The sequence below is a fragment of the Oryctolagus cuniculus genome, chromosome 15, assembly GCF_964237555.1.
Source record: "Oryctolagus cuniculus chromosome 15, mOryCun1.1, whole genome shotgun sequence".
In the NCBI taxonomy this organism is placed as follows: domain Eukaryota; kingdom Metazoa; phylum Chordata; class Mammalia; order Lagomorpha; family Leporidae; genus Oryctolagus; species Oryctolagus cuniculus.
The window spans coordinates 36,470,219-36,485,961 of NC_091446.1; the positions used below are offsets into that span (position 1 = coordinate 36,470,219).

A 15,743-nucleotide genomic window follows, 5' to 3' on the forward strand; every position below is an offset into this window, starting at 1 on the left:
ACAAATATTATATGTTCTCCCTGATCTGTGATAACTAACAGAGCACCTAAAAAGTAACCTGTAGAAGTGAAACTGACACTACAAGAAGCAATTACTTGAACAGCCCTTGTCTTGACTGTTGAGGAATAGTTTATTATTTCATTTTCTTATTTATTCTTTTTTTCCTACTTAATACCATATGTTGAACTCTTTCCTTAACATAGAATTAATCATATGTGTATGAAGTCAATTGAAAATAGATCCCAATTAAAAATAAGAGTGGGGATGAGAGAGGGAGGAGCTGTACAGTTTGGCACACATTCCCACAGACTTACCCCCTAAGGATGAAACTAAAAACTTGCTATGGGACTCCAATTCCCATTAAGCTGGGTGGTTTTAATCCCATCTTATGTGATAAAGTGATCTTATAAAGTGTGGAACTGATCATATAAATAGGATTAAATGTCAAAGGGATCACATAAATAAGACCAAGTGTCTAGTAATAACAATAGATAGAATTAAAAAAGAGAGAAAGGTCCAACATGGGAAGCAGTCCACACAGCAGACTCATAGAATGATAAATGCCTTAAACAGCACTCTGACCTCAGAATCAGCCCCTAAGGCATTCAGATCTGGCTGAAAATCCCATGAGAGCATTTCAGGCATGGAAAGCCAAGACATAGTGGCAAAAACTGTTCTGCATGAAGGATCTCTGTGAGTGAGACCCCAGTGGAAAGAAGGAGCCATCAAAGAAGGATGTATTTTTCTCTGAAGGGAGGAGAGAACTTCCATTTTGCATATAGCCCTGTCTAAATACTGATGGAGTTTGTATATAAAGTCAATTAAAAATGAATATTAATGAAAAATGGAATGGGAGAGGGAGTAGGAGGTGGGATGGGAGTGGGGGTGGGAAGGCAGGAGTGGGGGAAAGAATCACTATATTCCTAAAAGCTGTATATATGAAATTTGTATTCATTAAATAAAAACCTAAAAATAAAAAAATGTAAATGATGTAAGCATTAAATTACTTAATACATGCAAAGTATTTAGGACACTCTTTGCTTAAAAGTAGGTTCTCAATAAGTATTAGCATGTTAAATATTTCTAATATTCTCTACATATTTATTTATTTTTTTTGACAGGCAGAGTGGACAGTGAGAGAGAGAGACAGAGAGAAAGGTCTTCCTTTGCCGTTGGTTCACCCTCCAATGGCCGCCGTGGCCGGCGTGCTGCGGCCGGCGCACCGCGCTGATCCGATGGCAGGAGCCAGGCGCCAGGTGCTTTTCCTGGTATCCCATGGGGTGCAGGGCCCAAGCACCTGGGCCATCCTCCACTGCACTCCCGGGCCACAGCAGAGGGCTGGCCTGGAAGAGGGGCAACCGGGACAGAATCCAGTGCCCCAACCGGGACTAGAACCTGGTGTGCCGGCGCCGCTAGGTGGAGGATTAGCCTAGTGAGCCGCGGTGCCAGCCTTCTACATATTTTAACATTCCTAATTTCCATTTTCTAGCAATGGCACTGCATGACACTCTTAAATCTCCCTGACTTAAAAATATTCACATAGGCATAGCTTATTTATTTTTCATGATGATACACACAAAAGCTATTGTTTGTATCTCAGCTGCTCCACTTCTGATCCAGCTCCCTGCTAATGCTCCTGGGAAAGGCAGTGGAAGATGGCGCAAGTGTTTGGGCTCCTGCCCCTCCTACGTGGGACACCCAGATGGTGTTCTTAGCTGCTGGCTTCAGACTGGCTCAGCCCTGGTCATTGCTGCCATTTGGAGAGTGAACCAACTAATTGAAGATCTTTTTCTTTCTCTCTGTAACTCTTTCAAATAAATAAATACACCCTTTTCTTAAAAAAAAAAAAAGAAATATAATTGGAAAGCTTTAAGATGATCCCACTGTACGGGAACTAGACATATAAAGAAGTCGAGGGTTAGCCCCTGTCCAGTGGAAAAGCAATGCCTTAAACATTGCTGGATAAAGGATCCTGCCCTGTGACTGACCACGGCCAGACCCAGGCCCAGCTCTGCTGCTTACTGCATCGGCAAGGACTTCAGCTGTCTGGGCCCCACTTGTTGGTCAGTGCAGAAGTTCAGCAAGCCCATCTTTAGGTCCCATTGATATCCTGAGAGTCCTCAACCCATTCCTTTCCTGCCGAAGTCTTTCCCTTTTCAGAACGGCTTTCCCAGGGCTTCTGTAAGGGCACTGAGTGGGTGTTCTGGCAGGAGTAGCTGAGAGGTTTGAAGAATCTGAGTGCCCTGGAGGACCAGGAGATGCCCCTTCTCTCCTGGCTGTCATCTTCACAGATGGTACTTGCCGAGAGCGGGGGCTGGAGGCTGTTGTTCAGAGAGTCATTTCAGCACAGCAACAAAGCACACTTCCTCTGCGCTTCAGGATCTGCGGTTCCTTTAGCCACGCCCTGCCCCCCACATTGGACACGTTAATGCCAGGATCTGAACCAGCGATGGATTCCCCAGTCCCGGGGGATGGTCACGGAAGCAGTGCTCGCTGTCCCGGTTTAAGTGAATCCTGGTAAACACGCCTAACCTTGACCTTGTGTGTTTTCTTTCAGAGTAGCAGTCACCTGGAGGTAAGGAAACTGTGACTGGTACTCAGGTGCAGAGGCTTCAAAGTGAGGATTTCAATAGGACTTCAAAGGCTTTGTGAAATAAATATTTGCATTTTTGTATTTTTTCCTCCTGCCTAGGAGTACTTACAGCATGGTCTGAAAAGAATGCATTGGAAGAGAATGTTCTCTAGGATGCAGATGATAAAATGAGGACCAGGGACTGCGCAGAATATTGGGGGAACATAAATTCCTGGGAGGTGATGGAACCATGCAAGAAACTGATCACTTGAAGAAACCCCTGGGGAGGGGAAAGCTCAGAGTTTACATATCTGAGGCTCCAGCCAAGCCAGCCTTCCTGAGGGTAAAGCAGACACACACAGTCTCCAATGAAGACTGCGATTTTTAAAAGAAGCCCTATGAAATTCAGTACTTTATCTATTTAGTGATGATGTTTCCTTCACAGATTTAAGGAAAGATGTCAGCCAGATGTCACTCTGAGAAAAAGGCTGGCTTCTCCCAAACCTCTGGCTACTTTTCCTTACAAATGCTGGGAAACTGGCAATGAACTGCAGTCCAATGTCTCCTTTTTTTTTTTTTTTAAAGATTTATGCATTTATTTATTTATATATTTATTTATTTGAAATACAGAGTGATGAGAGAAAAAAACAGAGACACAGAGACAGAGAGAGAAATAGAAAGAGAGAGATATCTCTTTCATATGCTGGTTCACTCCCCAAATGGCCCAATAGCTGGTTCTGGACCAGGCTTGCACAGGGAGCCAGGTTCTCAATCTGGGTTTCCAGGTGGGTGGCAGGGCCCCGACTCCCTGAGCCATCAGTACCGCCCTCAGGAGTGAGCAGCAGCAGGAAGCTAACACTGGAAGCAGAGCCAGGGCTCCAAACTGGGATGTGGGCACCATGGGAGGCGTCTGAACGCTGTGCCGAACGTCTGTCCCCTAAGGAAGTTACTTTCCAGAAATACTGCTGTCCTTCCCGACGCAAAACAAACAGCCATGCCTTACAAACACCCAGACTCCAAGACAACCACCCAACCACGATGCGGGACCCACGAGCACGACCACAAATACAACTTCTCGACACAAAGTCAGAAAAACCAGAGGACCTGACAGCTGTGAGGGGCTTCACAGGATTCTCTCCCCCGGGCCGAGCTCTGCCCCTTGAAGTTAGGCTTGGCCATGAGTAACAGACACCGGAGAGATGCGAGGGCGCCTCAGCCCCACTGACGTCTACGCCTTGCCTTTGGTGGGGGTGAGCATGACTGGCTGCTAAACAGCAACTGGAACAAGTGGGCAACTTCCCAGCTTCCAGGGGCTGAGGGGAGTGGCAGGAAAATGCCTCACAGGACACTGCTTCATAAAGCGAGGTCTTCGAACCCTGACTTAGTCACCTAGAGCCTGGGTAACTGCTCAATACTGATTTCTGGGCGTCACCTGTTCTATCACATCTGTCTATTTGACTTAAAAATATTCTAATACCCACCATGGTACCCCACCTGAAAATTAATGAAAAAATTACAGGAATGGTGAAAGAAATAAAAAATCATGGTTCTAATCTTGAAATTTAACTTGTTGAATTTTTAGAAATGGCAAGAGAAATAGCCCTAGAAATTTTTTTAAAAAGAAATGAGATGACAAGAAGTTAAATTATGAGCAATAATTTTAGAAAAAAGCAGTGAAATGAGAAAGGTAAATTCTAATTTGGAATTGGTAAAGTTTCAAGATAAAGAAGCATGACTTTGTGATAAAAAGGGGTGGATTTTATCAAGTGTCTTTGTGAAACTAAACTGAGGTAGGGCAGAGACTAACCAGCAGGAAAAAAAGAAGCAAATGAGCATTCTCTCTTTTAAAGTTTTTTTTTTTTTAATTATTTATTTGCGAGGCAGAGGGAAAGGAAGAGGGAGAGGGAGAGAGTGAGAGCGAGAGTGACAACAGTGACAGACACTGTTGAGAGACCACCTGTCCTCTGGTTCACGCCCCAAATGCTCACAACATCCAGGACTGCAGCAGCGGATGAAGCCAGAAGCTGGACACTAAATCCCGCCTCCCGTGTGAGTGGCAGGGACCCAACCCTTGAGCCACCACTGCCACCTCCCAGGGTCTGCACTGGCAGGGATCTGGAGGCAGGAGTGGAGCTGGAAATTGAACCCAGGTGTGAGTGTCCCAGCTGCTGACCTAAGTGCCAGGCCCAGTGCCCATCCCGTCCCCTGTTTAGAATGTCTGAAACTTACTGCCACCTGGCTTTGTCCTTCAAGGAATTTTTCCTGGAGCCACCGCCTTCACTGGGGCTGTCCTCCTCTTCTGTCTCCAGACTCCGACTGCAGCTTCTGATGACCTGGAAGATGCTGTTGACCGTGGACTCCTTCTCCGAATTCTTTAAGCCATTCTGTCCCACGCGTTGTAAGAAATTATCTTGGCCACTGTAGTCGGCTACAAACTAGAGAAACACATGGACAAGTCGCCGTTGCAACTTAGGCTGATACGTCTGAATAACCCACTTGGCTGGGGAAAGGAAACCATAATAGTAATAAATAATGGCATGTGTGCCTATTTTATTGGAAAGAAAACAAGAACCTCCAGGAAAAACATTTTTTCATTTCACCACGTGGAATAGCAAAACTTACTCTCGCTTCTACTCAGACAGTTTTAGTCACCCTAGGAATCAACACTCCGCTTCGGCTTTAAAACACAGAAAGCAATATTATTGCAGGGCTCCCTGGGGAGAAGATTAGCCACTTTACAGAGGAAGGGCAGGGATATTTTGTCCTTGTAGTGAGAACTGAGGAAAACCATGACAAAAGCGTCCCACTCACTGGAACCACACAGAATCACGGAGGACCCAGGAAAGCCCTGGGCAAAGGTGCTTTTAGCTGTACGGAGCCCATGTCTACAGTAATACGGCAGCTTACTGGGGGCTTTTCAAGCTGTCACTGATCTGGAAGTGTCTCCCAGGGGAGGGGAGAGCTGCTGCCCAGCCAGGAGGTGAGGGAGTCCCTCTGCCCAGGACCAGAGGGGCTGGGGCGGGGGCAGCATGGGGGGCCTGCTTGAGGCCTGCTCCCTTTTCCTTCCTTTGTGTCCCAGCTGGTAAATCAGGTGAGCCAGGGGTGGGGCGTGTACCTGCCAGCGGTTCTCAGGTCTTCTGATACCAGGGATGCCTGTGTTCCCAGAGAGGTGGGTGTTTGAGGAGAGTCCTCCCACGCTCACGGAGAAGAGGGATGGGGGGGGGAGGAAGAGGGGGAGAGAGAGAGGTGGGTAGCGAGTGCACCAGAGAGAGAATGACCCTAGGTGTGTGTTTGGGATTTCTGGGAATGGGATTTCTCTATTTCAGTCCCTTCTTTCATTTAAAAAATGATTTATTTATTTATTTGAAAGAGTTACAGAAAAAGGAAGAAGAGGAGAGAGAGGTGGGAGGGGAGGGGGAGAGGGGAGGGGGAGAGGGGGAAGAGGGGAGAGGGAGGGGGGAGGGAGGGGGAGAGGGGGAAGAGGGGAGAGGGAGGGGGGAGGGAGGGGGAGAGGGAGAGGGAGGAGGAGGGGAGAGAGGGGGGGAGAGGGGGAAGAGGGAGAGGGGGAAGAGGGAGGGGAGGAGAGGGAGAGGGAGGGCAAGAGGGAGAGATCTTCCATCTGCTGGTTCACTTCCCAAATGGCCACAACAGCCAGGCCTAAGCCAGGCCAAAGCCAGAAGCCAAGAGCCAGGGGCTTCATCTGAGTCTCCCACCTGGTGGCTGCTTTCCCAGGCACATGAGCAGGGAGCTGGATCAGAAGTGGAGCAGCCAGGTCTCTAGCCGGCACCCATATGGGATGCCAGTGTTGCAGGCTGTGGCTTAACCTGATGCACCACAATGCTGGCCCCTCTTTCTTTTATTTTTAAATACCTCAGGGAGGTTTCCTGATTTTTTTCCCTCTAGTTTCTCAGTGCCCCTTCTCTCCAATGCCCAATGCCCTGAGTCAAAGCTCACACCATCCCTTCCACTCTGGAAGTCCGGAACAAGGGGCACTGAGCCCAGGAGTGCCGAGGCAGCTGGGACCAGGAGCCTGGAGCTCGTCTTAAGATGAGGCCCCAGATTCCCCAGCACCTTCCCACAAAGGATGGAAGGAAGGCAGCATCGACTTATTCCTTCTCCCACTGGTTTGGAAAAGCAAAACTCTCACCTGACTTTCTCTAGTCCCTGCATCTAGATATTCCCACTCAAAAAGAAAACCTGTCTACCTTAAAACCCAAATCAGAAACCAACACCTTTTCCCACTTGTGCTTACACACTGTCACATTAAACTAACTGAACAATAGGGAGGCCCTGACAACACTCTTTGGCATTCTTTTCCACAGGGCACTCAAGGACATATCTGCTACTCAGAAACAACATAACTACTATTAACCTCAGGCTCCATACAGGCAAGCGGGGGTTGGTTGTAGTGCTGTGGTGCAGCCGGTCAAGCCACTGCCTGTGACACCAGCATCCTTTGGGCCATTATCTGCTGAACTCCCAGGGACATCAGCATGGAGCCAAACCCAAAGCAGAGCAGCTGGGACTAAAATCGGTGCTCCAACACGAGATGCTGGCATCGCAGGTGGTGGCCTAACCTGCGGCACTACAGTGATACCTGTGCACCCAGATGACACAGAGAGGTGGGAGTTTTAGGAGAGTCTTCCTACTCCCACTTTCCCATCGTACCAGTGTGTGTGTGTGTGTGTGTGTGTGTGTATGAGAGAGAGAGAGAGACAGAGAGAGAATGGCAAGTTCAAGGATTCAAGTCTCGGTCACTCCATTCAAGCCCCCTGCTAATGTATAATGGCCAAAGGACCCCTGCTAACCCATGTGGGAGACCCGAGTGGAGTTCCAGGTTCCTGCTTCAGCCTGGCCCAGCCCCAGCCATTGAGATCATTTAGGGAGTGAACCAGCAGATGGAAGCTCTCCCACCCCCGCCCTCTTTCCTGTCCTACCTCTCTCTTTCTCTCCCTCTCCCTCGCTGTCACTCTTCCTTTCAAATAAATAATCTCAAAAATAAAATAACTCCAGGCACGAGATCTCTTCCTGCTTTAAGCGGTACAGACACAGCCTGATGAGACAGGTGGCCACGGCGGCGAGGCTTCACCTTGTGACGACCGAGCGCGGCCTCACCTCTAAAGTCTCCTCCTGGGAATTGTAGCGTGGGCAAAGCTTCATGAGGCCGGAAGCTCCGTCGAGGACCTCACAGAGCTCCTTCAGGAACACACCGCAGAAGGGCACCACCCTGCAGCCGGGGATATGCAGAGCTCGCGTCACCGCCTTCCGGTACTCCCGCGAGGACTCGTGCAGGGCCATGGCATCCTTTAGGCTTCTCATGGTATCCATGTCTGACTGCTCCATGAACTGCCACATTTTCAAAACTTTTCTCGACCTGTTGCAAATCAGTGACATGTTTTAGACCAAAGGGAGACTAATTTGGCTTTGGGCAAACAGCCGAAATTCCATACCAATTCATTCTCTTTACCTTCTAAATGTTCCTTCCTTGTTAACATTTATTGAGGACTCCCACCTATGTCTCATTTCCAAAAGGCTAGGAACATTGCTTTTGTGAGTTGAAGCACAGAATTAAATCAGACAAACAAAAATGGTCATATGGGATGGGATAATTGTGGGAGCGAGGCACTGAGTGTAGGTTTGAACTCCTCTGGAAACCATGGGCAAAAGAGAAGCATGGTGGGCGGCGTGTTTGCACAAATATTGACGGAGGCTTGCACGCAGAAAGCCTGCTCACTCACCCTTCTCAATCGTTGTAAACGTTACCCTTGGATTAAGCCAGTGATACACACGGAATCTGTTACTCTGGCCTCTTTGGTAGAATTACTTTTTACAGAATTAGGCTTTGGCATTGAGTTCCATCCCACTTTGCCTAACAGGATGTGAAGTGAGACTTCTCTTACTTTGAATTGCTGCTGAGAACAAACAGGTGACACTGTACCCGGCCTTCAAAAGAGCCGTCAGGTTGTCCCGGGTGATTCCCAAACTGCCCAACCTCAGCGTCCTCTCACCCCCAGTGGCCCCCACTCAGCAGTGAAGCAGGAAGGCAGGGAAGGTTTCCAGGGAGAGGGCTGCAGGAGGAAAATTGCTCCAAGATCGGGGCTTCAAGCGAACTCCACAGAGACACTGACCCGTGTCCTGGGCAGTTTGTGGATCGCACAGCCTGGCGGGTGACTCTCGCCTAGAGACGGAAGGCTGGCTGCAGCCCCCCGGCAGTACAGGGAGGGAGAAGCGTCCAGTGGACACTCCTGCATTTGCAGAGTTGGGAGGACAACGTGCTAAGCGCCCCCTGTGAGTCAGCAGTGGACGCTGGGAGGAGGCTGGCCCAGAGCTACCTTGAAAGGTCTGCCTGCCGAATGAGGTGACTACAGTGGAAAGAGCCTGTGAGGGCGGGGCCTCCACAGTGAGAGCCTAGGGGTGGGGAGCGTGCACTGCATGTTGCCAGGCTGTGGGGGAGGTCCCTATAAGACGGGGTTTGGGGGGCGTCAGAAGGAATAACCAGGAAAAAACCCTAAAATCACCCCTCTCTGGGAGGGCACCAAAGATGGCTCTCCCCGGCCCCAGGCAAGGAAGATGCTTTGTTTGCTCCATTCATTTCCCTTCCCCTCTGCTCTCCTGTTCATGTTTTCTGCAGGGACGGGGAGCTGGTAGGAAGAGAATGAAAACAGATAATCCACATCTTCCCACCTGAGACTAGTTAAGCTGTGAACGGTGGGGAAGGGAGGAAGCTACAACGTGAATGAGACTGAGATTCTGATTCAGATCGGACTGGTTTAAAAAGTCATTACACAATACAGAGGCATCCAAAAGACATAAAGGAGTACAAGACAAACACCACACGCCGGCCTCTCAGTTACAGCGTGGCTGAGGCCGCAGGAGATTGCACACTGAGCGCCTGCTTCTCGCCCCTCCTCAGAGGGACCATGACTGGAACTCCGCTGCTCTCTTTCCAATTCTTTATGCTTTCCCAACATGTGTATATATCACCAGGCACGTTGTAGAACTACCTGTGTATCTGGAAACTTCAGGTAAATGGGTCACACTGTGGGTTCTCTCAGGCAACCTGTTTTTCTTGAAAGCCTTGCCTCTGGGATTTGTTCATGTCCCTGAGTATGGAAGAATGATCCTGCCTGGTAGCCACAGAAGTCTTTGGGAAAGCGAATAGCATTTCTCCATGGATAACCAGCAGGGCAGGTTAAAATGCATGAAGTCAGACAAATAAAATCATTTTCTGATTTCACCCCACTCAGTCCAGCTGGTCTCATGACTAGATTTTTATAAAGCAGTGAGAATCATTTTGGGGGGATGAAGAAGAGTTATAATCAATGAATGAGACCAGGTTCTCATCATTTAATGATCCCCACTTCTGTAAATAGAGGAGCTGTCATGACATGCTTGGGAACAAAGATCAATAAGTCTTCGTTAGACTGAGACCTGACACTATTTTTAAAAACTTTTATTATTTTTATGATAAAAGTACAAGATGCTCATTGTAGAAAGTCTAGAGAATGCCAAAATACAGAAGAAAGCATCCATAATTCCGTAACACATAGACATTAGGTGTCACTCCCCGTCTTCGTGGAGGAACGACACAGGACCCTGCGCTGTTCTTTCGTCTGCTCGGCCCTCCCCGGGTTTGCTGCTGGTTCTTCCCGGGTTGGCTGCCGTCCCTTCCACCTCCGTGGAAGGGCGGTTCCCCCTGGCCACTTTCCCCACTTCCGCAGGGGAGCGGCACACCGCCGGCCGGCTCTCTCGGGGGCTGCACAGGTGTTCCCTCAGATGTTCCCCTTAGATGTTCCTGGTGCATGTTGTCTCTCTCCTCCTTTATAGTCCTCTTCCACCAATCCCAACTCTGCTACCCACACGCTGAGTACGCTGCTCTCCTCCAATCAGGAGCAGGTCCTACAGTTTATTGGTTGAACTGGAGGCAGCTGTGTAGAAGCTGTTACCTCCTCTCCCAGCACCATATTGTGGGAGAGCAGATGCACAGAATAAGTCTTAATTCCAGTAACTTAGTCTAGTCCGAGTTGCTCCCCACATTAGGTATATTTCCTTCCAGTATTTATTATATTTACATTCTCCAGGTGAACAAAATATTGCTGAAGTTATTAAGTATAGATGGCTTTGTTATCACGTTTTATGAATTTTATGTTATTTTCCAATGATTTAGAAATTTTTCATGAACATCATTTTGATGGTTAAAATATCTTTCATTATGTGGATGCATATTATTTTCCTATTATTATTCATTCAGATCATTTTAAAGTGACACCATAAATATCAAATACACCATAAATACAAATTTGTAAAATTTGTATTTTTTTAAATGAGGATTTATTTATTTATTTGAAAAGCAGAGTTACACACACACACAGAAAGAGAGAGAGAGAGAGAGAGAGAGAGAGAGATATGTTCCATCCACTGGTTCACTCCCCAAATGGCTGTAATGGCCAGGGTTGGGCCAAGACAAAGTCATGAGCCAAGAGCTTCCTCTGGTCTCTTCTGTGGGTGCAGGGGCCCAAGCACTTGGGCCATCTTCTGCTGCTTCCCAGACACAGTAGCAGGGAGCTGGATGAGAAGTGGAGCAGCCGGGAATCAAATTGGTGCCCACATGGAATGCCAGCATCACAGGCAGCAGCTGAATCCACTAAACCCTATACTGTCGCTGTTAATCTTTGTATTTCTCTTTAAGAAAGCTGAGAATTTGTACAATACCAATACAAAACCAGAGTCATTTAACAAAAAGTCTGCTCTTTCATCACATCAAATTGCTAAAAAATTTTTTTTTAAATAAAAAACCGCCAGTGAGTCTGGGGTGGGAGATAAAATGCATAGGGGTCAGTGGTGAAGTGTGGCTTGGCTTGACCTTATTCCTTATCTTAGAGAATCTCCTGGCACTAAGGCCTTCTTGAATTTTGAATTCAAATGAAGTTGGGTCTGAAAGTCAAATTCACTCCAGGCCTGCTAGGGCCATTCTTGCAGCAAGAGAATCTAAACATAGCCTGTGGCAGCCAGTCTCCAGGATGGTCTCTAACCACCCCTGGCTCCTGGTAGAGAGTCCCCACCCACAGTGAGTCAGCGCTGATGCTGAGGTGATCGGTACAGGATGGCGGAGGTGACAGAGACCTCTGAGTGAAAAGCCCTGCTGCCCCTGCCTCACAGTCCTGGGTCATTCACTTGGAGGGGGCCAGGCAGCATGCTGTGAGGTCCCCAGCCAAGAGCCAGCACTAACATGCAAGTGAAACAGAAGGCTAAGCACCGTTAACATGGACCGTTATCTTGAAATAATCACTTTTTTCCTTAAAAGAAATGGAACACAGGTTCCTCGTAGAGCTTATTGCAAAGAGAATCAGAATCATCTAGATAAAGTCTCGGTACTCCAGTTTTTCTTTTTCTTTTTTCTTTTTTTTTATCTTTTCCATCTTTTGAGCCATGCCTGGGGCATGGTATGATCATTTTAAATGCCAATGACATGATCATCTCAGTTTATTGTTAGTTAAGAGAGTTCAAAAGGACAAAAAAATTTCAAATTCTTGGAATTTGCATTCTTTGTTCCAACCCAGATCCCTGTGTAAGGCCCTGGAGAATCAGTCTTCATAATGTTATGAAGGCAGATTCATTTTTAAAAATATGATCTGCAGTAGCTGTTTTCTTTTTAAATCTATCTATTGATTTTTTTGAAAGGCATTGGTAGAGAGAGAGAAGGAGACACTGACAGAGACAGATCTTCCATCTACTGGTTCATTCCCCAGAGGGCCACAACAGCCAGGGTTGGACCTGGCCGAAGCCAAGAGCCAGGACTGGGTCTGTCACATGGATGCAGGGGTCCAAGCACCTGGGCTATCTCCTGTTGCTTTCTCAGGCCATAAGCAGAGAGCTGGATCAGAAGTGGAGCAGCCAGGACTTGAATTGGCACCTATATGGGATGCTGGTGCTGTGGGCAGAGGCTTAAAAAGCTATGCCACAAAACTGGCCCCAAAGCAAGATTCATTTATAGTGAGAACCCTCATTGGGACAACAGCTTCTCTTTATGGAGACTTCCTATACGCCAAGTTGCATATCTGATGTGATTTTACTCAATCCTACCCACAGAGGTGCATGTTTTTTAGTATTATCCCTATCTCACAGATACACTGAGGCTCACTGAGGCCAGGCGACTTGCTCAGACCATACAGCTATTCTATGGGGTAGCCAGGAGCAGATTCCCTGTTACTACTCAACAACTCACGTGCTGCATCCTCACACATCATGCTTCTTCCCACAAAGGTGACAGCAATTACTCCCAGCCAGGTCACTGAGGCCGAAAGGGGTTAAGGTGGGAGACTTTATGGACAGAACGACAATTCTGTTGTTAGCTCAATGGAGAAGGTGTAGGGGCAGGATATCACAGTGGTTAAGGGCATGGGCTGGGCAGTCAAGGCTGCCTGCGTGACATCTCAGACACACCAGGTGACCTAGGCTGATTAGTTCCCTTGTTGTGTAATATGGGAATGATCGTAATATCTAGCTCAGAAAGTGATTTTGAGAATTAAAATACCCAGTGTGTGGAGTGTGTCTAACCTGGGCTTAACATATGGTAAGTGTTCAATAATAATGGGAACCAATATTATTGGATGCTTATTATCGACGTTAGCCATTGTAACTACTAAGGGTAGCTGATGGACAGGAGTGTACAGTGCTGAGGCAATTAATAGGGCAGAGCTGGGCAGAAATCAGTTAACAATGGGGTTTAGGGGGCAGGCAGAGGAAGAGGGGGATCAGTAATGGGGCTGAGGGGTTACAAAATCAGGTCATTTCACTTAGCTTGGACAAGAGCCTGGGATCAGAGCAGACATTGTGACGAGGGACAGTCACTGGCCTTGGGCTGGTGGTGTTGGAAGAGGAGGATGCATTTCCCTAAATAATCACTACAGTTGCCTGGCTTGGTAAAATGTGGCTCTCTGGGGAATTTAACTTAGCTGGTAGGAGGAAAGCACAGCTGGGTAACTGTCTTCCCCGCTGTCCCTACCTGAGGCCAGCCAGGAACTCCATGACAGCGTTGTAGTTGCCCATGTTCCAGCAGCATTTGGCCACGTGCACCAGGTAAGAGAAGACTTCCCGCTTCTCCTCCATGGAGCCTGCTGTGAGGATCAGCCACGTCACCCAGGAGCTCACCTGGAAGACACAGAGAGGGGCATGCACTGAATCGTGTCTGGGAAGCTTGATACATTTTTTTTCCCACAGGAAAATAAAAAATCAATTTGCTATCAGGAAACAAAGGATCCAGCCAAGAACCCTGAAGTGATACCCCAGCTCCTTCACTGCTTTGATAGACAATTCTGGGAAAGCTACTCAGTTTCTATATCTTCGTCTTAAGATAAAGAGGTTAGGGGCCAGTGTTATGGCACAGTGGGTTAAGCCTCTGCTTGCGATGTTGGCATCCCATATGTGGGATGAATCCTGGGGTGCCGGTTTGAATACTGGCTTCTCCACTTCCCGTCCAGCTCCCTGCTTTTTTTTTTATTTTTATTTTTTTTAATTTTTGACAGGCAGAGTGGACAGTGAGAGAGTGCGAGACAGAGAGAAAGGTCTTCCTTTGCCATTGGTTCACCCCACAATGGCTGCTGCGGCAGGCGCATCGCGCTGATCCGAAGCCAGGAGCCAGGTGCTTTTCCTGGTCTCCCATGGGGGTGCAGGGCCCAAGGACTGCCTGGGAAAGCAACAGCAGATGGCCCAAGTACTTGGGATGCTGCCCCAATATGGGAGACCCAGATGAAGCTGCTGGCTCCTGAGTTTGGCCTGGCCCAGTCCCAGCCATTGTGGTCATCTGGGGAGTGAAACAGAGGGGAGACCTCTCTCTCTGTCTCTCCCTTTCTGTCTGTAACTCTTGCCTTTAAAATAAATAAATCTTAAAAAAGAAAAAAGATAAGGAGGGTGAAGACAGCAATTCATAAAACCCCTCTTGATCTACACAATTCCATCAGATTATAAGAAAATAAGGCCCATGGGTAATTTTGATTGAAATACATTTTTCTGCTGAGCATCAAGACTAAATGAAACCAATGCACTTTGCCTGAAAATTAAATATATTCATCAAGCAGTAAAATAGGTAATACAAATTGAAAAAAACACAAAAATATTTTTGAATGATTGTTCATAAATGCATATTCTTTAAGTGGCAAAATAATGAGAAAAGTAAATACTTAGAGAGCACCTATTATACACCAGGAACCATTCTAAGCACTTTACCTATCTCTGTCAACAGTCTTGAGAGTCAGGGACTATCCTTGTCCTCAGAGGCTTACTAAAAGTCTTCAATCAACAAGTAGCCATGCCTGGATTTGAACTTCAGAATGTTTGCTCCACAGGTCGCACTATTAATTACTGAACACATGCTTCACTTGGACATACAAACTTGGATGCTTTCCAACTCTGGGCTTAAATTTATTCTGACATGATTTTTTCTATTAAACAAACTATACTACTTAGCAATATGCCATATTCATACCCGCTTTATGATATACAGTCTTTAAATAATCTGCTTAATCTCTAAGATTATGAGTGGCTTTCAAAATTCATGGAAAATACATATTATGAAAAATCTATATATGGCTTTCAATCTTTTTGCATCAAATGAAACTTACATTTTTTAATTAAATATTTATTTATTTATTTGAAAGGCAGAGTTACAGAGAGTCAGAGAGAGAGAGAGGGCAGGGGAGGGGGACGGGGAAGAGAGAATGAGAATCTTCCAACAGCTGGTTCACCCTTCAATTGACCGCAATGGCCAGAGCTGGGCTGATTTGAAGCCAGGAGCCAGGAGCTTCTTCCTGGTCTCCCATGCAGGTACAGGGGCCCAAGCACTTGGGCCATCTTCTACTGCTTTCCCAGGCCATAGCAGAGACCTGGATCAGAAGTGGAACAGCTGGGTCTCAAACTGGATCCACAGCGTCGGTCCCAAAACCCATGTTTTTATAAAAAATATTTATTTATTTATGTGTATATTTATTGATAGGCAGAGAACACACAGAAAGCGATATAGATCTTCTAACTGCTAGTTCACTCCTTAAATGCCTATAACAGCCAGGGCTGGGCCAGGAACCCCAAATGCAGTCTAGGTCTCTCACTTGGGTAGCAGGCACTCAAGTACTTGTTCATCATCTGCTGCCTCCCAGGGATTTAGCAGGAAGCTGGA

The 15,743-nt window shown here is 47.1% G+C and overlaps 1 protein-coding gene across 15 annotated transcripts in view; it reads right to left on the minus strand.

Moving 5' to 3' along the window:
* Positions 1-15,743, minus strand: part of PLCE1 (phospholipase C epsilon 1) — a 352,529-nt gene that overhangs the window by 91,715 nt on the left and 245,071 nt on the right. For 12 of the 15 annotated variants that reach the window (XR_011382357.1, XM_051823420.2, XM_051823419.2 and 9 more), the window contains 3 exons: positions 13,578-13,723; positions 7,688-7,946; positions 4,802-5,007 (listed from right to left, as the gene is read on the minus strand). Coding sequence is in view for 14 of the 15 variants with exons in the window: in XM_051823420.2 (XP_051679380.2) it covers positions 4,802-5,007; positions 7,688-7,946; positions 13,578-13,723 (611 nt within the window). In the remaining variant the exon portion in view is untranslated. The remainder of the gene's footprint in view (positions 1-4,801; positions 5,008-7,687; positions 7,947-13,577; positions 13,724-15,743) is intronic. The other 3 variants (XM_070057584.1, XM_051823417.2, XM_070057580.1) reach the window with 1 other exon arrangement.